The 27,117-nt window shown below is 55.7% G+C and overlaps 1 protein-coding gene across 1 annotated transcript in view; it reads left to right on the top strand.

Moving 5' to 3' along the window:
* Positions 1-27,117, top strand: part of LOC121274031 (potassium-transporting ATPase alpha chain 1-like) — a 36,584-nt gene that overhangs the window by 8,678 nt on the left and 789 nt on the right. The window contains 16 exon segments of the mRNA XM_041181161.1: positions 1-97; positions 2,982-3,250; positions 4,686-4,884; positions 6,091-6,200; positions 7,562-7,696; positions 9,107-9,299; positions 12,031-12,206; positions 14,006-14,142; positions 15,081-15,231; positions 16,459-16,627; positions 17,025-17,179; positions 18,665-18,788; positions 20,762-20,907; positions 23,092-23,225; positions 25,222-25,323; positions 26,989-27,080. The exon segment at positions 1-97 is cut by the window's left edge and continues 21 nt beyond it. Of these exon segments, the coding sequence (XP_041037095.1) occupies positions 1-97; positions 2,982-3,250; positions 4,686-4,884; positions 6,091-6,200; positions 7,562-7,696; positions 9,107-9,299; positions 12,031-12,206; positions 14,006-14,142; positions 15,081-15,231; positions 16,459-16,627; positions 17,025-17,179; positions 18,665-18,788; positions 20,762-20,907; positions 23,092-23,225; positions 25,222-25,323; positions 26,989-27,080 (2,389 nt within the window).

Here is a 27,117-nt window from a genome sequence, read left to right as displayed (position 1 = left end):
GGGGAATCTGAGCCACAATCTAAAGGACCTGAATGTACCCACAGCAACCCCCTGGAGACTAAAAACATTGCATTCTTCTCTACTACCTGCCTGGAAGGTAACTCTCCTCTCGTCCCTCACTACCCCTCTCCCTCCCTCCCTCCCTCCCTCCCTCACTCCCCCTCTCCCTCCCCCTCTCCCTCCCTCACTCACCCTCTCCCTCCCCCTCTCCCTCCCTCACTCACCCTCTCCCTCCCCCTCTCCCTCCCTCACTCACCCTCTCCCTCCGTCACTCCCCCTCTCCCTCCCTCACTCACCCTCTCCCTCCCTCCCTCCCTCACTCCCCCTCTCCCTCCCCCTCTCCCTCCCTCACTCACCCTCTCCCTCCCTCACTCACCCTCTCCCTCTGTCACTCACCCTCTCCCTCCCTCACTCCCCCTCTCCCTCCCCCTCTCCTCCCTCACTCACCCTCTCCCTCCCCCCCCTCTCCCTCCCTCACTGACCCCCCTCTCCCTCCCTCACTGACCGCCCCTCCCTCCCTCACTGACCCCCTCTCCCTCCCTCACTCACCCTCTCCCTCCCTCACTCACCCTCTCCCTCCCTCACTCCCCCTCTTACTCCCCCTCTCCCTCCCTCACTCCCCCCTCCCTCCCTCACTCATCCTCTCCCTCCCCCTCTCCCTCCCTCACTCACCCTCTCCTCCCTCACTCACCCTCTCCCTCCCTCACTCCCCCTCTACTCCCCCTCTCCCTTCCTCACTCACCCTCTCCCTCCCTCACTGCCCCTCTCCCTCCCTCACTCCCCCCTCTCCCTCCCCTCTGCCTCCCTCACTCCCCCTCCCTCCCCCTCCCTCCTCCTCTCCCTCCCTCACTCCCTCCCTCCCTCCCCCTCTCCCTCCCTCACTCCCCCTCTCCCTCCCTCACTCCCCCTTGGCCTCTCCCTCCCTCACTCCCCCTCTCCCTCCCTCTCCCTCCCTCCCGCCCCTCTCCTCCCTCACTCCCCCTCTCCCTCCCTCTCCCTCCCTCACGCCCCCTCTCCTCCCTCACTCCCCCTCTCCCTCCCTCACACCCCCTCTCCTCCCTCACTCCCCCTCTCCCTCCTCCTCTCCCTCCCTCACTCCCCCTCCCTCCCTCACTGCCCCTCTCCCTCCCTCACTACTGTCTCCCTCCCTCACTACTTCTCTCCCTTCCTCCCTCACTCCTCCTCTCCCTCCCTCACCACCCCCTCCCACCCTCACTCCCACCACACTCCCTCATCATTCCCTCCGCAGTCCTCCTCCATCCCTCTCTTCCTCAGCACTAGCTCTGGCTCTCACTCCCTGCACACTCCCTCTCTCTCTCTCTCTCTCACACCCTGCACACTCCCACTCTCTCTCTCTCTCTCACTCCCTGCACACTCCCTCTCCCTCTCTCTCTCTCACTCCCTGCACACTCCCTCTCTCTCTCTCACTCCCTGCACACTCCCTCTCTCTCTCTCTCTCTCACTCCCTGCACACTCCCTCTCTCTCTCTCTCTCTCACTCCCTGCACACTCCCTCCCTCTCTCTCTCTCTCTCACTCCCTGCACACTCCCTCTCTCTCTCTCTCTCTCACTGCCTGCACACTCCCTCTCTCTCTCACTCCCTGCACACTCCCTCTCTCTCTCTCACTCCCTGCACACTCCCTCTCTCTCTCTCTCTCTCTCACTCCCTGCACACTCCCTCCCTCTCTCTCTCTCTCACTCCCTGCACACTCCCTCTCTCTCTCTCTCTCTCACTCCCTGCACACTCCCTCTCTCTCTCACTCCCTGCACACTCCCTCTCTCTCTCTCACTCCCTGCACACTCCCTCTCTCTCTCTCACTCCCTGCACACTCCCTCTCTCACTCCCTGCACACTCCCTCTCTCTCTCTCTCTCACTCCCTGCACACTCCCTCTCTCTCTCTCTCACTCCCTGCACACTCCCTCTCTCTCTCTCTCTCACTCCCTGCACACTCCCTCTCTCTCTCTCACTCCCTGCACACTCCCTCTCTCTCTCTCACTCCCTGCACACTCCCTCTCTCTCTCTCTCACTCCCTGCACACTCCCTCTCTCTCTCACTCCCTGCACACTCCCTGTCTCTCTCTCACTCCCTGCACACTCCCTCTCTCTCTCACTCCCTGCACACTCCCTGTCTCTCTCTCACTCCCTGCACACTCCCTCTCTCTCTCTCTCTCTCTCACTCCCTGCACACTCCCTCTCTCTCTCTCACTCCCTGCACACTCCCTCTCTCTCTCTCTCTCTCTCACTCCCTGCACACTCCCTCTCTCTCTCTCTCTCACTCCCTGCACACTCCCTCTCTCTCTCTCTCTCTCTCACTCCCTGCACACTCCCTCTCTCTCTCTCTCTCACTCCCTGCACACTCCCTCTCTCTCTCACTCCCTGCACACTCCCTCTCTCACTCCCTGCACACTCCCTCTCCCTCTCTCACTCCTTGCACACTCCCTCTCTCTCTCTCCCTCCCTCCCTCTATCTCTCCCTCTCTCACTCTCCCTGTTTTAGTCTTTCTCTCTCTCTTTCACACACACACTCTCTCTCTCCTTCCCTCCCTCTATCTCTCCCTCTCTCATTCTCTCTCTCCCTGTTTTAGTCTCTCTCTCCCTCTCTCTCTCCCTCTCTCACGCACTCTCTCTCCTTCCTTCCCTCTATCTCTCCCTCTCTCATTCTCTCTCTCTCCGTTTTAGTCTCTTTCTCTCTCTCTCTCTCACACACACACACCCTCTCTCTCGCCTTCTCTCCCTCCCTCATTCTCTCTCTCCCTGTTTTAGTCTCTTTCTCTCTTTCCCACACACACACACTCTCTCTCCTTCCCTCCCTGTATCTCTCCCTCTCTCATTCTCTCTCTCTCCCTGTTTTAGTCTCTTTCTCTCTTTCCCACACACACACTCTCTCTCTCCTTCCCTCCCTCTATCTCTCCCTCTCTCTCTCTCCCTGTTTTAGTCTCTCTCTCCCTCTCTCACACACTTTCTCTCTCTCTCCCTCCGGCAGGAACCGGGACTGGGATCATCATTAACACAGGGGACCGCACCATCATCGGACGGATTGCGAGTCTGGCGTCGGGTGTCGGAAATGAGAAGACGCCCATCGCCATTGAGATCGAGCACTTTGTCGACATCATTGCTGGCTTGGCCATCTTCTTTGGCGCCACCTTCTTCTGCGTCGCCATGGTGATTGGCTACCAGTTCCTGGAAGCTATGATCTTCTTTATGGCCATCGTGGTGGCTTATGTACCCGAGGGTCTCCTGGCAACCGTCACGGTGAGAGACATGGCGCTGTCAGCGACGGGCACCGGGGGGGGGGTGGTGGTGGTCCATGTGGGGTGGAGAGAGGAAAGGAGCGAGAGAGAGAGAGAGAGATGGGAGAGGGGGAGGAGAGAGAGGGATAGAGAGAGGAAGAGAGAAAGGCGGGGGTTGGGGGCGGTGGTGGGTGGGCGGAGAGAGGGTGGGAGAGAGAGAGTGGAGCGTTACAGTCCCAGCTGAGGTGACCCCCCGGACAGGCCTAATCCCAGAATGGAGCCCAGCTCGATAGACCCTAACTTTTCTTTGTCTGTTCAGATATGTGGAGAGCGGCGACTGAACAGAGTCACAGGAGTCAGCTGATGAAATTTTAACAACGTAATGAAATACAGACCACAAGACCATGAGATGTAGGAGCAGAAGGAGGCCATTCAGCCCATCGAGTCTGCTCTGCCCTTCATTGAGACCATGGCTGACCTGATGATCCTCAACCCCACTTTCCTGCCTTTTCCCCCCCCGCCCTAACCCTTGATTCCCTGACTGATTAAAAACCTGTCTATCTCCCACCCTGAATATACTCAGCGACCCAGCCTCTGCAGCTCTCTGCGATAAAGAATTCCACACATTCACTACCCTCCGAGAGAGGAGATTCCTCCTCATCTCTGTCTCAAATGGGTGACCCCTTACTCTGAGATTATGCCCTCTGCTCCTAGACTCTCCCACAAGGGGAAACAACCTCTCAGCATCTACCCTGTCACGCTCCCTAAGAATCTTATATGTTTCAATAAGGTCAGCTCTCATTCTTCTAAACTCCAATGAGTACAGGCTCAACCTACTCAACCTCTCCTGATAAGAAAATCCCTCCATATCCAGGATCAACCTAGTGAACCTTCTCTGGACTGCCTCCAATGCCAATACATCTTTCCTTAGATAAAGGGTCCAAAACTGTTCACAGTATTCTAGGTGTGGTCTAACTAGCGTCTTGTATAGTTTTAGCAAGACTTGCCTATTTTTATACTCCATTCCCTTTGAAATAAAGGCCAACATTCCACTTGCCTTCCCTATTACCTGTTGAACTTGTATGTTAGCTTTTTGGGATTCATGCACAAGGACTCCCAAATCCCTCTGTGCTGCAGCTTTCTGCCGTCTTTCTCCATTTAAATAATATTCAGCTCCTCTATTCTTCCTGCCAAAGTGCAGAACCTCACATTTTCCCACATTATATTCCATCTGCCAAGTTTTTGCCCACTCACCTAACCTGTCTGAATCCCTATTTAGAGGGAGCTTTACTCTGTATCTAACCCCATGCTGTACCTGTCCTGGGTGTGTTTGATGGGGACAGTGTAGAGGGAACTTTACTCTGTATCGAACCCCGTGCTGTATCTGTCCTGGGTGTGTTTGATGGGGACAGTGTAGAGGGAACTTTACTCTGTATTTAACCCCGTGCTGTCCACAGGTTTGCCTCTCGCTAACGGCAAAGCGTCTGGCTCGTAAGAATTGTGTGGTGAAGAATCTGGAGGCGGTCGAGACACTGGGGTCAACCTCAGTCATCTGTTCTGATAAGACCGGAACTTTGACCCAGAACAGAATGACTGTCTCCCATCTCTGGTTCGACAATCAGATCCATTCAGCAGATACCACTGAGGATCAGTCAGGTAAGGGAATTCCATCCCGAGAGCTGAGCAAACAGCTCATGAAGGGAGTGAATCAGGACGTCAACGAGATCACCCCTTAAAACAGGGAACCCGGCAGAGAGAGACTCCCTCTCCAAAAGGGTTCCCTGCGGGAGCGCTGCACTGTCAGAGGGTCATCGCTGAGGGAGTGCTGCACTGTCAGAGGGTCAGCGCTGAGGGAGTGCTGCACTGTCGGAGGGTCAGTACTGAGGGAGTGCTGCACTGTGAGAGGGTCAGTACTGAGGGAGTGCTGCACTGTCAGAGGGTCAGCGCTGAGGGAGTGCTGCACTGTCAGAGGGTCAGCGCTGAGGGAGTGCTGCACTGTCAGAGGGTCAGCGCTGAGGGAGTGCTGCACTGTCAGAGGGTCAGTGCTGAGGGAGTGCTGCACTGTCGGATGGTCAGTACTGAGGGAGTGCTGCACTGTTGGAGGGTCAGTACTGAGGGAGTGCTGCACTGTCGGAGGGTCAGTACTGAGGGAGAGCTGCACTGTCAGAGGGTCAGTACTGAGGGAGTGCTGCACTGTCAGAGGGTCAGCGCTGAGGGAGTGCTGCACTGTCAGAGGGTCAGTGCTGAGGGAGTGCTGCACTGTCGGATGGTCAGTACTGAGGGAGTGCTGCACTGTCGGAGGGTCAGTACTGAGGGAGTGCTGCACTGTCAGAGGGTCAGCGCTGAGGGAGTGCTGCACTGTCAGAGGGTCAGCGCTGAGGGAGTGCTGCACTGTCAGAGGGTCAGCGCTGAGGGAGTGCTGCACTGTCAGAGGGTCAGCGCTGAGGGAGTGCTGCACTGTCAGAGGGTCAGTGCTGAGGGAGTGCTGCACTGTTGGATGGTCAGCACTGAGGGAGTGCTGCACTGTCGGAGGGTCAGTACTGAGGGAGTGCTGCACTGTCGGAGGGTCAGTACTGAGGGAGTGCTGCACTGTCAGAGGGTCAGTACTGAGGGAGTGCCGCACTGTCAGATGGTCAGTACTGAGGGAGTGCTGCACTGTCGGAGGATCAGTACTGAGGGAGTGCCGCACTGTCGGAGGGTCAGTGCTGAGGGAGTGCTGCACTGTCGGAGGGTCAGTACTGAGGGAGTGCTGCACTGTCAGAGGGTCAGTACTGAGGGAGCGCTGCACTGTCAGAGGGTCAGTAGTGAGGGAGTGCTGCACTGGTGGTGGAGCAATATTTAGATCCAGTTTTAATCTTTCAGGCCACAGCTTTGACCAGACGTCGGATACATGGCGCGCTGTCTCTCGTGTTGCCACACTGTGTAATCGTGCGATGTTCAAACCCAACCAGGACGGCATCCCAATCCCGAAGGTAAGTACGTGTGTATGTCCGGGCAGGAGAGATCCAGGGTCGGAGAGGTCCCTGTCTCTGATCACACGGGGTGGGGTGAGAGTGGGGAGCGGCAGTCCTCCGGGCTGGTGTCTGGTGGAGTTTGGGTTTAGCTTTGGGCTATGGCCGTCTCTTTATTCCCGTCTCATCGGTCTACCACCACCCCCCACCCAATATTCCCTGAATCCTCATGATCTGCACCCAGTCTGCAACTTCTGATTTCTCTCGCGCTCTCCTTTCAATGGTTTGTGCCGCAGATTCCTTTACCGCCCTTGACCAGATTAAAATGCGGTAGAGCGAGATCTCACGGTACATTTTCTGATCCTTATTTGGCTTCGCTGCGAGACCAGACCATTATCTCAGCAGGGGGTCCTGTTGGGACAACTGGGGTCCATGCTTGGTTTTGTTTGATTGACATCTTTAAGTGGTTATAAGAAGTTATTCATCCTGCGATTTCTTTTGTCAATGTCTCAGTGTTGATCTGGACAGATTAAGAGGTGCGGTGTGTTTGGAACCTCTGTGATTGGTACTTCAATGGTCTCTCTGTTTGACGCTGTTACAGGGTTGTCAGAACAGCAGTTTTTACTTCTTAAGTGGATTTATGAGTGGGTGCTGCTTTTTCCTCAATCGTTCCACACTTGCCATTGTTCTGACGTGGCTCTTTGGCTATGTACATAGCACATTCTGGGTGAATGGGCAAGGAAGGGCCTCGGGTTGGCATTGAGTTGGCATGGAGGGTATGAGGCACCATGGGGGTGGCTGGGAGGGGTGTGAGTTGATGTTGAGTTGGCGTGGAGGAGTCATGGGTCAGAGCTTTTGAATTTACCTTTCTAAGGGTACCCCAGTCCAGCCTGTCGTCCATGGCTCCACACACACACACACACACACACACACACTTTCCTGCCATCACCTCGGGTTATTTTCATGAGCAGGAACCCCTGTCCGATATCTCTTCCAGAGGGACTCTGCCCCACCCTCCCTAAGATCAGCTCACACAGCACGGCCACTATTTGGAAGAAGAGGGGAGATGGGGTGGGGTTGTGGGGGGGGCGGTGGGTGGTGATGTGGGTGTGAGGCTGGGTGTGGGAGGGAGTTCTCCCCGGTGCCCTGGTGTCAATATTTAACCCTTAACTAACAGCACTAAAAACAGACAATCTGGGTCACTGAGCACCCCCATCCCCCCCCCATCCCCCCACCACACCCCCCCAACCCAGTGAGGTGGTGGGAGGCACAATATATAAAATAATCTTTGATTCGGAGACCTGATGACTGAATGTATTAGGAGCAGGAATCTCTTCTGTTCACTTGTGGATCCTAATCTCATCCCCTCTGATTCCGCTCAGAGAGAGGTTATTGGAGATGCCTCTGAGACTGCTTTGCTGAAATTCACCGAGCTGACCATTGGTAATGTTTTGGATTACCGACATCGGTTCAAGAAAATCTGCGAGATTCCGTTCAACTCCACCAACAAGTTCCAGGTGAGGGGAAGTCAAGGGCTGGCATCAGTGGATGGGAGAGAACTGGGCAAGGATCAGGAGCTGATAAGGGGGGGGCGCCTGTTATCATCAGGGTCACGGTAGATCAGACTCGGGGTCAAGGAGGTCAGACTTGGGGTCAAGGAGGTCAGACACAGGGGTCAGTGAGGTCAGACTCGCGGTCAAGGAGGTCAGACTCAGGGTCGAGGAGGTCAGACTCAGGGTGGAGGAGGTCAGACTCGGGGTCGAGGAGGTCAGACTCGGGGTCGAGGAGGTCAGACTCGGGGTCGAGGAGGTCAGGCACAGGGGTCAGTGAGGTCAGACACAGGGTCCGTAAGGTCAGACATGGATCAGGGAGGCCAGACACAGGGTCAGGGAGGTCAGACTCGGGGCAGTGAGGTCAGACATGGATCAGTGCAGGTCAGATGAGGGGTCACAGTGCAGGTCAGGCAAGGGGTCAATGCAAGTTAGACATGGGGTCAGTGAGGTCAGATGGTGGGGTCAGTGCAGGTTAGGCAGGGGTCAATGATGTCAGATAAAAGGATCAGAAAGGTCAGAAACATAGTCAGGGAGGACAAACTCGTGGCCAGTGAGGTCAGGCATGGGGTCGGACATAGGGTCAGGGAGATCAGATGTGGTGCCAGTGAAGTTGGACATGGGGAAAGTGAGGTCAGACAGGGGTCAGGGAGGTCAAGCCTGGGGCAAACATGGGGTCAGACTCAGGGTCAGTGAGGTCAGATGGGGGTCAGACATGGGATCAGACACGGTGGGGGGGAACAGTGCAAGTCAGACAAAGGTCAATGAGGTCAGACGGGTCAGTGCAGGTCTGACATGGGGTCAGACATGGGTCAGTGAGGTCAGATGACGGTCAGACACGGAACCAGTGAGGCCAGACTAAGGGTCAGTGAAGTCGGACAGGGATCAGTGAGATTAGAGTCAGGGTCAGGGAGGTCAGACAGGTATCAGGGAGTTCAGAATCGGAGTCAGTGAGGTCAGATATGGGATGTGAGGTCAGATATGGGATCAGAAATGGGGTCAGATGCCAGGTCAGTGAGTTCAGATCCAGGGTCAGTGAGGTCAGGCACGGGGTCAGACTTGGGACCTGTGCAGGACTGACTCCAAAATGCACCGGAGAATTCAGGAGAAACTTCTTTTACCCAGAGAGTGGGGAGAGTGTGGGACTCGCTCCCACGGGGAGCGGTCGAGGTGAATAGTGTCGATGTGTTTAAGGGTGAAGCTGGATAAACACATGAGGGAGAGAAAGGAATAGAAGGATATGGGGTGAGATGGAGGGAGGGGGGGGAGGAGGCTGGTGTGGGGCAGGAACACCAGCACGGAGCAGATGGGCCGAATGGCCTGTTTCTGTGCTGTAGGCTGGCTGTAACTGGATGTGATTCTCCGTCACTTTCGCAGCTGTCGATCCACGAAATGGAGGACCCACTGGATCTGCGATATCTAATGGTAATGAAGGGAGCTCCAGAACGTATCCTCGAACGCTGTGCAACCATCATGATCAAGGGACAGGAGCTACCGCTGGATGAACAATGGAAGGAGGCGTTTCAGACTGCATACATGGATCTCGGAGGACTGGGAGAGAGGGTGCTGGGTAAATACAACTACAACCTGCATCTATATAGCAACTTCAGCCGAGTAAGACATCCGCTGCACAGGAGGGTCAATCAGACTGATAAAATCCGACCCCGAGTCACATAAAGAAATGTAAAGGGCAGGTGGTCATAAGCTCAGACAAAGAGGTCTGTATTAAAGAATGTCTTAAAGGAGGAGGGAGAGAGAGACAGAGAGAGAAAGAGAGAGAGAGAAAGAGAGAGAGAGAGAAAGAGAGAGAGAGAGAGAGGGAGACAGAGAGAGAGAGAGAGAGACGTGGAGAGGTTTAGGGAGGGAATTCCAGAGCTCAGGGCCCCCCCCCAGACAGCTGAAGGCACGGCCGCCAATGGTGGAGCGATGGGAATCGGGGGATGGTCAAGAGGCCGGAATTGGAGGAGCACAGAGATCTCGGAGGGTTGTAGGGGCTGGAGGAGGTTACAGAGATAGGGAGGGTTGTAGGGGCTGGAGGAGGTTACAGAGATAGGGAGGGTTGTAGGGGCTGGAGGTGGTTACAGAGATAGGGAGGGGTGTAGGGGCTGGAGGAGGTTACAGAGATAGGGAGGGTTGTGGGGTCTGGAGGGGGTTACAGAGATAGGGAGGGTTGTAGGGGCTGGAGGATGTTACAGAGATAGGGAGGGTTGTAGGGGCTGGAGGGGGTTAGAGATATAGGGAGAGTTGTAGGGGCTGGAGGAGGTTACAGAGATAGGGAGGGTTGTAGGGTCTGGAGGAGGTTACAGAGATAGGGAGGGTTGTAGGGGCTGGAGGACGTTACAGAGATAGGGAAGGTTGTAGGGTCTGGAGGTGGTTACAGAGATAGGGAGGGGTGTAGGGGCTGGAGGAGGTTACAGAGATAGGGAGGGTTGTAGGGGCTGGAGGGGGTTAGAGATATAGGGAGAGTTGTAGGGGCTGGAGGAGGTTACAGAGATAGGGAGGGTTGTAGGGTCTGGAGGAGGTTACAGAGATAGGGAGGGTTGTAGGGGCTGGAGGAGGTTACAGAGATAGGGAGGGTTGTAGGGGCTGGAGATGGTTACAGAGATAGGAAGGGTTGTAGGGGCTGGAGGAGGTTACAGAGATAGGGAGGGTTGGAGGGGCTGGAGGTAGTTACAGAGATAGGGAGGGGTGTAGGTGTTGGAGGTGGTTACAGAGATAGGGAGGGGTGTAGGGGCTGGAGGTGGTTACAGAGGTAGGGAGGGCTGTAGGGGCTGGAGGAGGTTACAGAGATAGGGAGGGTTGTAGGGGCTGGAGGTGGTTACAGAGGTAGGGAGGGCTGTAGGGGCTGGAGGAGGTTACAGAGATAGGGAGGGTTGTAGGGGCTGGAGATGGTTACAGAGATAGGAAGGGTTGTAGGGGCTGGAGGGGGTTAGAGAGATAGGGAGAGTTGTAGGGGCTGGAGGGGGTTACAGAGATAGGGAGGGTTGTAGGACTAGAGGAGGTTACAGAGATAGGGAGGGTTGTAGGGCTGGAGGAGGTTACAAAGATAGGGAGGGTTGGAGGGGATGAAGTTAGTTACAGAAATATGGAGGGTTGTAGGGCTGGAGGAAGTTACAGAAATAGGGAGGGTTGAAGGGATTGGACTTGGGTTACAGAGATAGGGAGGGGTGTAGGGCTGGAGAAGGTTACAGAGATAGGGAGGGTTGTAGGGGCTGGAGGGGGTTACAGAGATAGGGAGGGGTGTATGAGGTTACAGAGATAGGGAGAATTTTAGGGGCTGGAGGATGTTACAGAGATAGTGAGGGTTGTAGGGGCTGGAGGAGTTTACAGAGATAGGGAGGGTTGGAGAGGATGAAGTTAGTTACAGAGATAGGGAGGGTTGTAGGAAGTTACAGAAATAGGGAGGGTTGGAGGGGATGGAGTTGGTTACAGAGATAGGGAGGGGTGTAGGGCTGGAGGATGTTACAGAGATAGGGAGGGGTGTATGGGCTGGAGGAGGTTACAGAGATAGGGAGGGTTGTAGGGCTGGAGGAGGTTACAGAAATAGGGAGGGTTGGAGGGGATGGAGTTGGTTACAGAGATAGGGAGGGTTGTAGGGCTGGAGGAGGTTACAGAAATAGGGAGGGTTGGAGGGGATGGACTTGGTTACAGAGATAGGGAGGGGTGTAGGGCTGGAGGAGGTTACAGAGATAGGGAGGGGTGTATGGGCTGGAGGAGGTTACAGAGATAGGGAGGGTTGTAGGGCTGGAGGAGGTTACAGAAATAGGGAGGGTTGGAGGGGATGGAGTTGGTTACAGAGATAGGGAGGGTTGTAGGGCTGGAGGAGGTTACAGAAATAGGGAGGGTTGGAGGGGATGGACTTGGTTACAGAGATAGGGAGTGCTTTGAAAACAAATCTGAGAATTTTAAAATCAAGGTGTTGCCAGACTAGGAGCCAATGTGGTTGAGACCAGAACTAGGAGCCATCGATATGAGATCGTCACTAATAAATCCAATGGGGGAATTCAGGAGAAACTTCTTTACCCAGAGAGTGGGGAGAATGTGGAACTCGCTCCCACGGGGAGTGGTCGAGGTGAATAGTATCGATGTATTTAAGGGGGAAGCTGGATAAACACATGAGGGGGAGAGAGGAATAGAAGGATATGGGGATGGGGTGAGATGGAGGGACGGAGGAGGCTGGTGTGGGGCAGGAATCTTAATAAGGAGCTGTACTTCCACTCTAGACCTGTTGATGTTGCTCCAGGTGTCAGCCAAGCAAGGGTTGATGTAATCATCAAGTAACCAGTGACTCTCTTACCCAGGATTCTGTCACATTTACCTGAATGAGAAGGAATTTCCCCGAGGATTCTCTTTTGACACGGATGACATGAATTTTCCCACCAGTGGCCTGTGTTTCGATGGCCTCATTTCCATGATTGATCCTCCCAGAGCTACAGTACCAGACGCTGTGGTTAAATGTAGGACCGCAGGGATCAGGGTAGGTGCATGCTGAGTGATCACGGGGTCAAATCCAGGGTTTCATAGGGAATATGTGCATGGGATAACAGATACCTGATACTGAGTTACAGACTGGAATCTAATCGAGGGGTTCGGGGGGGTTTATATAGAGAATAACAGATACCCGGGAGTGACTTACAGACTGGAATCTAATCGAAGGGTTCGGTAGGGGGTTTTTATATAGAATAACAGATACCCGGGAGTGTGTTACAGACTGGAATCTAATCGAGGGGTTTGTGGGGTTTATATATAGAATAACAGATACCCGGGAGTGAGTTACAGACTGGAATCTAATCGAGGGGTTTGTGGGGTTTATATATAGAATAACAGATACCCGGGAGTGAGTTACAGACGGGAATCTAATCGAGGGGTTCGGGGTGGTTTATATATAGAATAACAGATACCCGGGAGTGAGTTACAGACTGGAATCTAATCGAGGGGTTTGGGGGGGTTTATATATAGAATAACAGATACCCGGGAGTGAGTTACAGACTGGAATCTAATCGAGGGGTTCAGGGCGGTTTATATATAGAATAAAAGATACCCAGGAGTGAGTTACAGTCTGGAACGAGGGTACGGGGTGGTTTATATATAGAATAACGGATACCAGGGAGTGAGTTACAGGCTAGAATCTAATCGAGGGGTTCAGGGTGGTTTATATATAGAATAACAGATACCCGGGAGTGAGCTACAGACTGGAATCTAATCGAGGGGTTCTGAATCAGTGAAGTGAGAATGGGTGGGAGATTTGAGGGAGGGCATCTGATCTGAGGGAGGGTGGGTGATCTGAGGGAGGGCTCGATGATCTGAGGGAGGGTGGGTGATCTGAGGGAGGATGGGTGATCTGAGGGAGGGTGGGTGGTCTGAGGGAGGGTGGGTGATCTGAGGGAGGGTGGGTGGTCTGAGGGAGGGTGGGTGATCTGAGGGAGGGTTTGGTGGTCTGAGGGAGGGTTGGTGATCTGAGGGAGCGTTTGGTGGTCTGAGGGAGCGTGGGTGATCTGAGGGAGGGTGGGTGATCTGAGGGAGGGTGGGTGATCTGAAGGAGGGTTCGGTGGTCTGAGGGAGGATGGGTGATCTGAGGGAGGGTTGGTGATCTGAGGGAGGGTGGGTGATCTGAGGGAGAGTTCGGTGGTCTGAGGGAGGGTTGGTGATCTGAGGGAGGGTGGGTGATCTGAGGGAGGGTGGGTGATCTGAGGGAGGGTTCGGTGATCTGAGGGAGGGTGGGTGATCTGAGGGAGGGTGGGTGATCTGATGGAGGGTTCGGTGGTCTGAAGGAGGGTGGGTGATCTGAGGGTGGGTGGGTGATCTGAGGGAGGGTGGGTGATCTGAGGGAGGGTTCGGTGATCTGAGGGAGGGTTCGGTGGTCTGAGGGAGGGTGGGTGATCTGAGGGAGCGTGGGTGATCTGAGGGAGGGTGGGTGATCTGAGGGAGGGTGGGTGATCTGAAGGAGGGTTCGGTGGTCTGAGGGAGGGTGGGTGATCTGAGGGAGGGTGAGTGATCTGAGGGAGGGTTCGGTGATCTGAGGGAGGGTTCGGTGGTCTGAGGGAGGGTTTGGTGGTCTGAGGGAGGGTGGGTGATCTGAGGGAGGGTTCGGTGATCTGAGGGAGGGTGGGTGATCTGAGGGAGGGTTCGGTGATCTGAGGGAGGGTGGGTGATCTGAGGGAGCGTGGGCGATCTGAGGGAGGGTTGGTGATCTGAGCGGATGTTTGGAGATGATGGTAGGAGAATCCTTTGAGGAACTTTCCTCTGCAAGTGCTAACTGTGTTGATGTGTACGTAGGTGATTATGGTTACTGGTGACCACCCCATCACTGCCAAGGCAATTGCTGCCAGTGTGGGGATCATCTCCGAGGGCAGTGAGACAGTTGAGGATATTGCAGCTCGCAAGAGGATTCCTGTCGAACAGGTGGACAGGCGGTAAGCACTGAATACTGATCAATCTCAGCCAGGCCAGACCCTCCCCAATTTCAGCCAGGTTAAATCTGTCCACCCTGGTTACACGGTCACACACTGGTTCCCATATGGTAATGCCATTGAACGTCAAGGGGCGATGGTTGGATTCTCTCTTGTTGGAGACGGTCATTGCCTGGCACTTGTGTGGTGTGAATGTTATTTGCCACTTGTCAGCCCAAACCTGGATATTGTCCAGGTCTTGCTGCATTTGGACATGGACTGTTTCAGTATCTGAGGAGTTGTGAATGGCGCTGAACATTGTGCAATCATCAGCGACCATCCCCACTTCTGACCTTATGATGGAAGGAAGGTCATTGATGAAGCAGCTGAAGATGGTTGGGTCGAGGACACTACCCTGAGTAACTCCTGCACTGATGTCCTGGAGCTGAGATGACTGACCCCCAACAACCACAACCATCTTCCTTTGTGCTGGGTATGACTCCAACCAGCGGAGAGTTTTCCCCCTGATTCCCATTGACTCCAGTTTTGCTGGGGCTCCTTGATGCCACACTCGGTCAAATGCTGCCTTGATGTCAAGGGCTGAATGGGGCCTCCTCCTGTTCCTGTGTAACACACTCGAGGGGGCTGAATGAGCCTCCTCCTGTTCCTGTGTAACAGGCTCGAGGGGGCTGAATGGGCCTCCTCCTGTTCCTGTGTAACAGGCTCGAGGGGGCTGAATGGGCCTCCTCCTGTTCCTGTGTAACAGGCTCGAGGGGGCTGAATGGACCTCCTCCTGTTCCTGTGTAACAGGCTCGAGGGAGCTGAATGGGCCTCCTGCTGTTCCTGTGTAACAGGCTCGAGGGAGCTGAATGGGCCTCCTCCTGTTCCTATCTGATGGGGTATGAGTGCAGTGTGATTTTCAATGTTCCTCAGTAACAGTGCCTGTGATTTGCCCCCTGTAGGGATGCCAGAGCGGCTGTAGTTAATGGTGGACAGCTGAAGGATATGACCTCCGATGAGCTGGTGGATATGTTACGCTCCCACCCGGAGATGGTGTTTGCCCGCACATCACCCCAACAGAAGCTGATCATTGTGGAGAGCTGTCAGAAACTGGTGAGTGAGTGCGATATTCAACCTTGGGTGTGGGGACATTACTACTGAGGCTAATCCTTCCAGGTCCATGTGTACTCTGTCCACTCAGAGTGACCAGACAGTGATCATGCATGGGAACTCTGGCAAGATATCTCCCCTGTACTAACCTTCCCCCAGTCAGAGGCACTGAGTCCAACAACAGTGTCTGTCTGTCTGTCTTTCTCTCTCTTGGATTCTCTCTCTCAGAGTCTCTCTTTCTCTCTGGGTTTCTCACCCTGATTCTCTCTATTGTTCTCTGAATCTCTCTGAGTCTCTCTCTCTCTCTCACTCGCTGATTCGCACTCTCTCTCTCAGTCTCTCCCTGTGAGCCTCTCTCTCTCTGAGTCTCTCTTTCTCGCTCTGTCTCTCTCTCTCTCCCACCCTGGATCAACCCAACAAATAAAGCAGTTTCTTCACTCATCACCCTCTCTCGCTCGTTGGCTCCCAGTCAGGCAATGCCTCATTTTTAAAATGCTCCATCCTTGTTTACAAACCCCTTCAAACACCCTCCCTATCCCTGTCACCTCCTCCAGCCCCTACAACCCTCTGAGATCCCCATATTCCTCCAATTCCAGCCTCTTGAGCATCCTCTGATTCCCATCATTCCACCATCGGTGGCCGAGCCTTCAGCTGCCTGGGGCCCTAAGCTCTGGAATGACCTCCCTAAACCTCTCTGCCTCGCTCCCTCCTCCTTTAAGACATTCCTTTAACTGACCTCTTTGAGCTTATGGTGACCTCTCCCTAAAATCTGCTGATCGGGGTCAGATTTACGCTCCCGCGTGTTAATCGTGCATTAAATTGTGTTTAATGGAATAGAGGTGGGGGCAGTAACTGGGGACAGACGAAAACTGGGGTTGTGGGGTTAGGAGGTGCATGCTTGTATTGTGTAACTCTGTAAATAAATAAGGTGTGTCAAGATGGGCTCCAGTTCTATCCTTCATTGACTGGCTGTTTGGGCCCAAGACTGAAGTGCTTTGGGATGTTAGAGGAGCTATATAAATGCACGTTGTTGTCGGGAGGTGTATTTATGAAGCCACCAAATTGTTCCACTGAGCCACGCCTGAAACTGGCCGGTTGGCCGGTCATTCAATCTCCCTCCTGGTTTGTACAGTGTACGTGACCATCCAGTATTGATCTTGCTTGCAGACGCAGTTTAATGCCATTCATCGCTCCTCACTACTCCTCTCTCTCTCTCCCCCTCTCTCTCAGGGCTCCATCGTTGCTGTAACTGGAGATGGAGTCAACGACTCACCGGCACTGAAGAAAGCGGACATCGGAATTGCGATGGGGATCGCGGGATCAGACGCTGCCAAGAATGCAGCAGACATGATTCTCCTGGACGATAACTTTGCCTCAATTGTAACTGGAGTAGAGCAAGGTAGGAAAGGGTGACTTACCGTGTCCCCATCAAACTCTCCCAGGACAGATACAGTACGGGGTTAGATACAGAGTAAAGGTCCCTCTACACTGTCCCCATCAAACACTCCCAGGACAGGTACAGCACGGGGTTAGATACAGAGTAAAGCTCCCTCTACACTGTCCCCATCAAACACTCCCAGGACAGGTACAGCACAGGGTTAGATACAGAGCAAATCTCCCTCTACACTGTCCCCATCAAACACTCCCAGGACAGGGTACAACATGGCCTGCAGAACGTGAGGTTGGTCGCAGTTTTGAGTGGCGAGGGTTCAGAGCTTAAGGCTGAGAGATCAGGGGGTTGTCGACTCTTCAGTGCGCCGGCTTTTTAAGGTTTTGCCTTGAACTCATTTTCTTAGGGCGCCTCATTTTTGACAACCTGAAGAAGTCGATTGCCTACACGCTGACAAAGAACATTCCGGAACTGGCTCCTTACCTCATCTACATCACCATGAGCGTCCCACTGCCCCTGGGCTGCATCACTATTCTCTTCATCGAGCTGGCCACTGACATCGTAAGTCTCGCCCGGTCTCTGTGCCGAACGATAGTGTCCCCTCCGTCCCATCAAGGGCAATCCACCTCTCGGGGAGGAGACCACTCGGCCCGTCAAGCGCATGCCTGCTGACAAGTAGCTGTCCAGACTAACTCCACTTTCCAGCTCTTTGCCTGTCGCCTTCTGGGTTCTGCCCTTTCAAACTTATATCCTTCTCCCTCCACCACCCCATCAGGCCGTGAGTTCCGATCCTCCCCTCCCTCTCTGAGGGAAGAAATTGTCCCCTCCAGAGCCGTCAGAATCTCGAGCCTCTTCCGGGCACCCCCACTCCCGAATCCGTGCCCCCGCCTGGACCCCCTTCAGCCAAGAGCAATAGCTGCTTCCTGTCCGGCCGATCGCCACCTCTCCCGGTTTTCCAAACTTCTCCTCTCAGCCTCCCCTCCACTCCAAAGGGACCCACCCCAAGCCTCTGCTCACCGCCAACGTTTCCCAGTCCCGCAACTCTCTCTTCGCCGCCGTCTCCGGAGCGGCCGCAACTTCCCGGCGGTACCAGTGACCGGAACCGGACCAGGGGAGCCCGGCGGCGCAGCGGGAGTGCCACTGGACCCGTCGCCCGGAGGCCTGGGCCTATCGATCCGGGGGTCCGAGGGTTCGAACCCCACCCCGGGTTAAACTCAATTAATAACGTTGGAATCGAGGGCCAGTCTCGGGGATGTTGGCCATGAAACTATCGATTGTTGTTAAAAACCCATCTGGCTCACTAATGCCCCTTTGGTGGGGGGTGGGGGGTTGCGGAAATCTGCTGTCCTTGCCCGGTCTGGCCCTCATGTGACTCCAGACCCACAGCGATGTGGTTAACTCTTAACTGCCCCTCTGAAATGGCCCCAGTTCGATGGCAATTAGGGCCAGGCAATAAATGCTGACTTTGCCCGTGACACCCACATCCTGTGAAAGAATAAACAAGATAGTGCTCTAGTTGTGGTCTAACTAGTGTCTTATGTCATCATAATCATAGATTTGTCGAACAAAAGGAAGTTCCCCTTGTGTACCACCTTGACCACCTCATCTGCCTCTCCTCCTATCTTCAGGGATCTGTGGACGTTACTCCAAGGTCCCCCTGTACTTCGACATTTCTCAGTCTCCCACCAGTTGTGTATTTCCTTGCCTTGTTATCGATGCACATCCCCTTCACAGGATAGCCCAGTGTCACCCTGCACACGCCTGTACTGCTCCACACCATCCTCCTCCCACCACCCCCCCCGTCTCCATCTCACCCCATCCCCATATCCTTCTACTCCTCTCTCCCCCTCATGTGTTTATCCAGCTTCCCCCTTAAACACATCGACGCTATTCACCTCGACCACTCCCCGTGGGAGCGAGTCCCACACTCTCCCCCACTCCCTGGGTAAAGAGGTTTCTCCTGAATTCCCCCATTGGGTTTATGTTGTGACTGTTTGAGTGCCCGAATGTTCAATCCTCACCGGTCAAACCTGTCGTTAAAAACAGTTCCCCTCGGTGTCTCTTGCCTACGAGAAAGCAGAGAGCGATATCATGAATCTGAAGCCTCGTAACCCTCGCAAAGACCGGCTGGTGAACGAGCAGCTCGCAGTATATTCCTACTTCCAGATCGGTATGTACCCGGCTCCGAGTCCAGTGAGCATCTTGACACCAATCCATCCTCGCACCTCTTCGCGTGAAAAAGAAAGATTTGAAATTTCCCCACCTGGGGATGTCCCAAAGCGTTTCGCAGCCAACGTCGATGCTTTTCGAAGTGTGCTCCCCATCGTAATGTAGGAAAGGCAGCGGCCAATTTGCGCACAGCAAGATCCCACACAAACAGCCATGTGAAGTTGACCCAGATCATCTGTTTTTTAGTGATGTTGGTTCAGGGATAAATATTGGCCCCAGGGACACCGGGGAGAACTCCACCCCCCACCCCCCGGCTTCTCTTCCAAATAGTGGCCGTGGGATCTTTCACACCCGCCCGAGAGGGCAGATGAGGATGATTTCACTGTTCATTCCCAAAGGTGTCGCCGCTAACAGAACATCACTCCCTCAGCACTGACCCTCTGACAGTACAGCACTCCCTCAGCACTGACCATCCGACAGTGCAGCACTCCCTCAGTACTGACCCTCCGACAGTGCAGCACTCCCTCAGTACTGATCATCTGACAGTGCGGCACTCCCTCAGTACTGACCATCTGACAGTGAAGCACTCCCTCAGTACTGACCATCTGACAGTGCGGCACTCCCTCAGTACTGATCCTCTGACAGTGCAGCACTCCCTCAGTACTGACCCTCCGACAGTGCAGCACTCCCTCAGTACTGATCCTCTGACAGTGCGGCACTCCCTCAGTACTGATCCTCTGACAGTGCAGCGCTCCCTCAGTACTGACCCTCCCACAGTGCAGCACTCCCTCAGCACTGACCCTCCGACAGTGCGGCACTCCCTCAGTACTGACCCTCCGACAGTGCAGCACTCCCTCAGTACTGACTCTCCAACAGTGCAGCACTCCCTCAGTACCGACCATCCGACAGTGCAGCGCTCCCTCAGTACTGACCCTCTAACAGTGCAGCACTTCCTCAGCACTGACCATCCGACAGTGCAGCACTCCCTCAGTACTGACCCTCCGACAGTGCAGCACTCCCTCAGTACTGACCATGTGACAGTGCGGCACTCCCTCAGTACTGACCATCTGACAGTGAGGCACTCCCTCAGTACTGACCATCTGACAGTGCGGCACTCCCTCAGTACTGACCCTCTGACAGTGCGGCACTCCCTCAGTACTGACCCTCCGACAGTGCAGCACTCCCTCAGTACTGATCCTCTGACAGTGCGGCACTCCCTCAGTACTGATCCTCTGACAGTGCAGCACTCCCTCAGTACTGACCCTCCGACAGTGCAGCACTCCCTCAGTACTGATCCTCTGACAGTGCGGCACTCCCTCAGTACTGATCCTCTGACAGTGCAGCGCTCCCTCAGTACTGACCCTCCGACAGTGCAGCACTCCCTCAGTACTGACCCTGTGACAGTGCGGCACTCCATCAGTACTGACCCTCCCACAGTGCAGCACTCCCTCAGTACTGACCCTCCGACTGTGCGGCGCTCCCTCAGTACTGACTCTCCAACAGTGCAGCACTCCCTCAGTACCGACCCTCCGACAGTGCAGCACTCCCTCAGTACCGACCCTCCGACAGTGCAGCACTCCCTCAGTACCGACCCTCTGACAGTGCAGCACTCCCTCAGTACTGACCCTCCGACGGTGCGGCACTCCCTCAGTGGAGGCTGGAGTGCCCGCCTAGATGATGGGGCACGGGTTTCTGGAGGGTGGGCTGGAAATCAGGCCATTCTAACTCCGTGACAAGCGGCGGGGATGGGGGTGCGGTGCAGAGAAAGTTAATGTCTCGAGAGTCCTGGCCGCGGGGTGTGGGGTGGTGGGGGTGGTGGTGGTGGTGGGGGTGGTGGTGGTGGTGGCGGGGTTGGGGGGAGGGGGGTGCGCAGTGACCCATTGTTAAGTGTGGCCGGATGGGGGCAGGTATATTTGGGCTGGGGAAGAATTGTGTGAACTTTCATGAGGCGTCTCCCTCGCTTTGCCGCAACAGGGGTCATTCAGTCGTTTGCTGGATTCACCGACTATTTCACCGCCATGGTTCAGGAGGGCTGGTACCCTCTGCTGTGCATTGGACTCCGGGCCCAGTGGGAAGACCAGAGCCTCAACTCGCTGGAGGACAGTTATGGACAGGAGTGGGTACGTACGCGTTGAGATTTCATGGGGGTGGGGTGATGGGGGGCGAGGGTTAGAGACTGCAGGGGGGCGATCCAACTCCGCCAAACCCCTCCCTTGCCTCCCTTCGTAGCTCGACACTCCTGGACGCCAACTAAACTTGGGGGGGGGGGGGAGCCCGGTGTTCCTGGGGAGGCTCAAGTGGCCCCTCCCAATCCTCATTGCTGCCGCTCGCTTCTCCCAAGCCTCCACGTCCGCCATCTTCCTGCCGCGCCGGTTGGTCTCCTGGCGGCGGGACCCTTGCGCGGTGACCCTGGGGGGCCGCCGATTCACCACGCCGGAGCCCTTTGGCTACAGGCGCCATCGTGCGTCCGGTGAATGTGGGCTGGATCGCCGCGGGGGCGACGCGTGTCCGCTGGTGGAATTGGAACCCGGGAGGAGGCCATTCAGCCCCTCCATCCCCCTCCTCTTCCCCTCCCCCTCCCCCTCCTCTTCCCCAACCCCTCCCCCTCCTCTTCCTCTTCCCCTCCTCCTCCTCTTCCCCAACCCCTCCTCCTCCTCTTCCCCTCCCCCTCCTCTTCCCCAACCCCTCCCCCTCCTCTTCCCCAACCCCTCCCCCTCCTCTTCCTCTTCCCCTCCTCCTCCTCTTCCCCAACCCCCTCCCCCTCCTCTTCCCCAACCCCTCCCCCTCCTCTTCCCCAACCCCTCCTCCTCCTCTTCCCCAACCCCTCCTCTTCCTCTTCCCCTTCCCCAACCCCTCCTCCTCCTCTTCCCCAACCCCCTCCCCCTCCTCTTCCCCAACCCCTCCCCCTCCTCTTCCCCAACCCCTCCCCCGCCACCCCCTCCCCCTCCTCTTCCCCAACCCCTCCCCCTCCTCTTCCCCAACCCCTCCCCCGCCACCTGCCACCCCCTCCCCCTCCCCCTCCTCTTCCCCAACCCCTCCCCCGCCACCCCCTCCTCTTCCCCAACCCCTCCCCCTCCTCTTCCTCTTCCCCTCCTCCTCCTCTTCCCCAACCCCCTCCCCCTCCTCTTCCCCAACCCCTCCCCCTCCTCTTCCCCAACCCCTCCTCCTCCTCTTCCCCAACCCCTCCTCTTCCTCTTCCCCTTCCCCAACCCCTCCTCCTCCTCTTCCCCAACCCCCTCCCCCTCCTCTTCCCCAACCCCTCCCCCTCCTCTTCCCAACCCCTCCCCGCCACCCCCTCCCCCTCCTCTTCCCCAACCCCTCCCCCGCCACCCCCTCCCCCTCCTCTTCCCCAACCCCTCCCCCTCCTCTTCCCCAACCCCTCCCCCGCCACCTGCCACCCCCTCCCCCTCCCCCTCCTCTTCCCCAACCCCTCCCCCGCCACCCCCTCCTCTTCCCAACCCCTCCCCCTCCTCTTCCCCAACCCCTCCCCCGCCACCCCCTCCTCTTCCCCAACCCCTCCCCCTCCTCTTCCCCAACCCCTCCCCCGCCAACCCCTCCTCTTCCCCAACCCCTCCCCCGCCACCCCCTCCTCTTCCCCAACCCCTCCCCCGCCACCCCCTCCTCTTCCCCAACCCCTCCCCCTCCTCTTCCCCAACCCCTCCCCCGCCACCCCCCTCCCCCTCCTCTTCCCCAACACCACCCCCTCCCTCTCCTCTTCCCCTCCCCCTCCTACCCCCCACCCCCTCCCCCTCCTCCTCCTCCCCCACCCCTTCCTTCACCCCACTCTCACTCCTCCACCCCCACGCCCTCCCCCCTCCCCCTCCTCCACCCACACCCCCACCCCCTCCCCCCCAGCTGGGGGGAAACCTCCTTCCTGCACCTGTAACAGGCTCGAGGGGGCTGAATGGGCCTCCTCCTGTTCCTGTGTAACAGGCTCAAGAGGGGCTGAATGGGCCTCCTCCTGTTCCTGTGTAACAGGCTCGAGGGGGCTGAATGGGCCTCCTCCTGTTCCTGTGTAACAGGCTCGAGGGGGCTGAATGGGCCTCCTCCTGTTCCTGTGTAACAGGCTCGAGGGGGCTGAATGGGCCTCCTCCTGTTCCTGTGTAACAGGCTCGAGGGGGCTGAATGGGCCTCCTCCTGTTCCTACGTAACAGGCTCGAGGGGACTTTCTCCAACGTGACTGGACCAATCATTCTCCCCCCCAACCTCTCCACCCACCGCTAACCCTCCCACCCCCACCCCCCACCCCACACCCCACCGCTAACCCTCCCACCCTCCTAATTGTTTGTTCTGGTCTTCCACAGACATACTGGCAGCGCCGATACCAACAGTACACGTGTTACACTGTCTTCTTCATCAGCATTGAGATGTGTCAGATCGCTGATTGCCTCATCAGAAAGACCAGGCGTCTCTCCATGTTTCAGCAGGGTGTCTTCAGGTGAGGGGTCACAGTAACACCAGCTGCTCCTGTCACTGAAAGCTCCCAGCAGAAGCAGCTCAGTGCAGAAACGAGCGCTAAGCTAGGAACAGAGCAAATCCAGAGAGGCTTGGGGTGAACTGATCCTTAAAATGTCAGGAACAGGGACAGAGATTAATCCAAGTGTCGAATGGGACACTGCCCTTTCCCTCGGTGGGTGGGGGGGACTAGAATACAAGGGGGTAGAAACTGTGCTTCATCTGTACAAAGCTCTGGTTAGACCACACCTGGAGTCACTGTGAACAGTTCTGGGACCCACACCTTAGGAAGGATGTACTGACCTCAGAGTGTGAGAGAGAGAGAGAGAGCAAGAGAGAGAGAGACAGAGAGAGAGACAGAGAGAGAGAGAGACACAAAGAGAGAGAGAGAGCATGGTGTCGATTTACCAGAATGAGACCGGGACTCCAAGGGTTAAATTACCAGGAGGGTTTAAACTCAAACTAGGCTCGGATTCCCCGGAATTTAGAAGGCTCCGGGGGGATTTGATTAAAGTTTTGGAGATATTAAGAGGAACAGATAGGGGTCGATGGAGAGAAAGTATTTCGGCTGGTTGGAAGGAGGAGGTTTGGTGTTGAGGACAAAGGGGAAGAGCCTTAACATGGGGAGAGAGGTTAGGAAAGCTGTTTACACAGAAAGAGTGGTGGAACGTGGAACTCTCTCCCACAAAAAGTAGATGCTGGTGGGGGGAGCAGGTGTCAGTGAATCATTTTCAATCTGGGATTGATAGGTTTTTACTAGACAAGGGGATTGAGGGATTCAGGGAGAGGGATCAATGTACCTAGGGTACAGGTCAGACATGATCTTATTGGATAGTGGTGCAGGTTGAATGGGCTCCTCCTGTTCCTGTGTAACAAGCTCCAGGGGGCTGAATGGGCCTCCTCCTGTTCCTGTGTAACAGGCTCGAGGGGGCTGAATGGGCCTCCTCCTGTTCCTGTGTAACAGGCTCGAGGGGGGCTGAATGGTCTCCTCCTTCAATTGCTGGAGACTCCAGACCAACCCAATTAATAAATCTGGAATTGAAAGCTGGTCCCAGTGACGGTGACCATGAAACCACCGATTGTTGCTTAAAAACCCATCTGGTTCACTCATGTCCCTTGACGGAGGGAAATCTGCCGTCTTTACCCGGTCTGGGCCTACACGCGACTCCAGACCCCACACAGCGATGTGGTTGACTCTTAACTGTCCCCTCTGAAATGGCCAAGTAAGGCACTCAGTTCAAAGGGCAATTAGCGATGGGGAACAACGTTGGCCTTGCCAGTGACTCCCGCGTCCCTAATCCAATTGGCAACGTCAAGTTGACAAGGCCTTTGAGAAGGATGCAGCTTGCTTGGATGAATAGAGGGTTGAACAGAATAAGGAAGTGAAGAGGTCCATTTGGGACTTGGCCAACCACCGGTTAGGCCTCACACCTGAGTGTCGTGGCAAATCCTGGGCCCCACACTTCAGGGGAAAGACGTAAAGCCCCTGGAAAGGGGACCAGGGCCTGACCCCAAGGGCGGAGGGGGGGGATCTTCAGTTACAGTTTGGACTGTCCTCCTCGGAACAGAGAGGGCTAAGCGGATGAGCGAGCAGAGGTTTGTCTGACGCGGGCGTGACAGAGTAAGCCATCCCCGCTGGCACGTGGGTCAGTAACCAGGCGGACGTCGGTGTGAAAATCGTCGGGTGAAGATTTCGGTGGGGGTTTGGGGTTGGGGTTGGGATAGGGGGGCGAGGTGGGGAGGAGTGTTTTCACTCAGGAGTGTTGCCGGGATCTGAAAAGGGAGTCGGGCAGGTATCGGAGGATGAGGAACTTCGAGGGTGATGGACAACAGGCAGGGGACGTGGGAAGCAACATGACTGCTCTTACAAAGGGCCAGTACAGGCTCGACGGGCCGAATAGCCTCCTTCTGTACAGCAAGTTTCCCTGATTTGAAGAATTCACCATCTTATCTACGTTTTTTTCCCTCCCTCTCCGTAGGAACAAGGTCTTGCTCTCCGCCATCATCTTCCAAGTATTGCTGGGTAACTTCCTGTGCTACTGCCCTGGAATGCCCAATATTTTTAACTTCATGCCAATACGGTAGGTACAGCCAACAGGTCGAGGGGGGGTTCCGTACTCTGCTCCTGCTCACACGCTGTGCACGACTATTCCCACACTCTCTGGCACAGCCTCCCAACCGCTGGAAACTGCAGCCTGTGCAAAATCACCAAACTCGCATCAGCCCCTGTCACACACTGAGCTACAGGGGCTCCGGGTCCAGCAATCCGTCGAGATTAAGATTCTCATTCTTGTTTTCAAATCCCTCCACGGCCTCCTCAACACCCTCCCTATCTCTGTAACCTCCTGCAGCCCCTACAGCTCTCCCTATCTCTGTAACCTCCCGCAGCCCCTACAACCCTCCCTATCTCTGTAACCTTCTCCAGCCCCTACAACACTCCCTATATCTGTAACCTTCTCCAGCCCCTACACCCCTCCCTATCTCTGTAACCTCCTGCAGCCCCTACAGCTCTCCCTATCTCTGTAACCTCCCGCAGCCCCTACAACCCTCCCTATCTCTGTAACCTCCTCCAGCCCCTACAACCCTCCCTATCTCTGTAACCTCCTCCAGCCCCTACAGCTCTCCCTATGTCTGTAACCTCCTGCAGCCCCTACACCCTTCCCGATCTGTAACCTCCTCCAGCCCCTACAGCCCTATCTCTGTAACCTCCTCCAGCCACTACACCCCTCCCTATCTCTGTATCCTCCTCCAGCCCCTACAGCTCTCCCTATGTCTGTAACCTCCTGCAGCCCCTACACCCTTCCTGATCTGTAACCTCCTCCAGCCCCTACAGCCCTCCCTATCTCTGTAACCTCCTCCAGCCACTACACCCTTCCCGATCTGTAACCGCCTCCAGCCCCTACAACCCTCCCAATCCCTGCAACCTCCTCCAGCCCCTACAACGCTCCCTATCTCTGTAACCTCCTCCAACCCTCCCAGATCTCTGCACTGCTCCAATCCCGGCCTCTTGACCATCCCCCGCTTCCCATCGCTCCACCATCGGCGGCCGTGCCTTCAGCTGCCTGGGAGGGCCCTGAGCGCTGCAACTCCCTCCCTAAACCCCTCTCTCTCTCCTTTAAGGCGCTTCTTAAAAGTGATCTCTATTAACAAGCTTTTGGCTGCCTGCGCTAATATCTCGTGACTCGGGCTCAAATTGGGTTTGATTATCGCTCCTGAGGCACCTTGAGATGTTTTACGGTATCAAAGGTGCTTTATAAATGCAGGTTATATAACGTGTCTTCCAAGTGTCCCTTAAGACCTACAAAGACAATTAAGGGGTCATTTCGCTGTCCAGTGACTGCTGTGATAACAGCAAATGCAGCTGCCATCTTGTACAAAGCAAGATCCCGCAACCAGCAGTGAAAGTCGACCTGGTGCTGGATGACGTTCAGGCAGGAACTGCTGTCCCAGGGCGTCAGGAGGAACTCTCCGTAACAGTGGCCTGGGGAGGGAGGGGGGGCGCGTGTGGGGTCTTTGAATATAGACCGGAACCTCCCTCTCCCCCAACTCCGTGAACGGCTGATCAGTCCCTGGCTTAACTGGAAGGACAGGATAACCTCGATGTGGCCGTGTGATTTCACCTCAACGTACGATGAGTCCTGGCGGGTGGGCCGGGTGTGAGCTGGGAGGTGGGACTGCTGCAGCCTGGAACAGGGCGAGGATCACTGCGAACGGAACACTAACCTCAGCTTCGTTCTCCCCCACAGCGGACAGTGGTGGTTCGTACCCATCCCATTTGGAATCTTGATATTCGTGTATGACGAGATCAGGAAACTCGGAGTGCGTAGGCATCCTGGAAGTGAGTACCGCCACTGGAAACTCTCAATAAATCCACA

Source organism: Carcharodon carcharias, assembly GCF_017639515.1.
Source record: "Carcharodon carcharias isolate sCarCar2 chromosome 29 unlocalized genomic scaffold, sCarCar2.pri SUPER_29_unloc_2, whole genome shotgun sequence".
NCBI classification, from domain to species: Eukaryota; Metazoa; Chordata; class Chondrichthyes; order Lamniformes; family Lamnidae; genus Carcharodon; species Carcharodon carcharias.
Note: the sequence above shows the minus strand (reverse complement) of the source record. Positions and strands in the feature narration are given on the sequence as shown.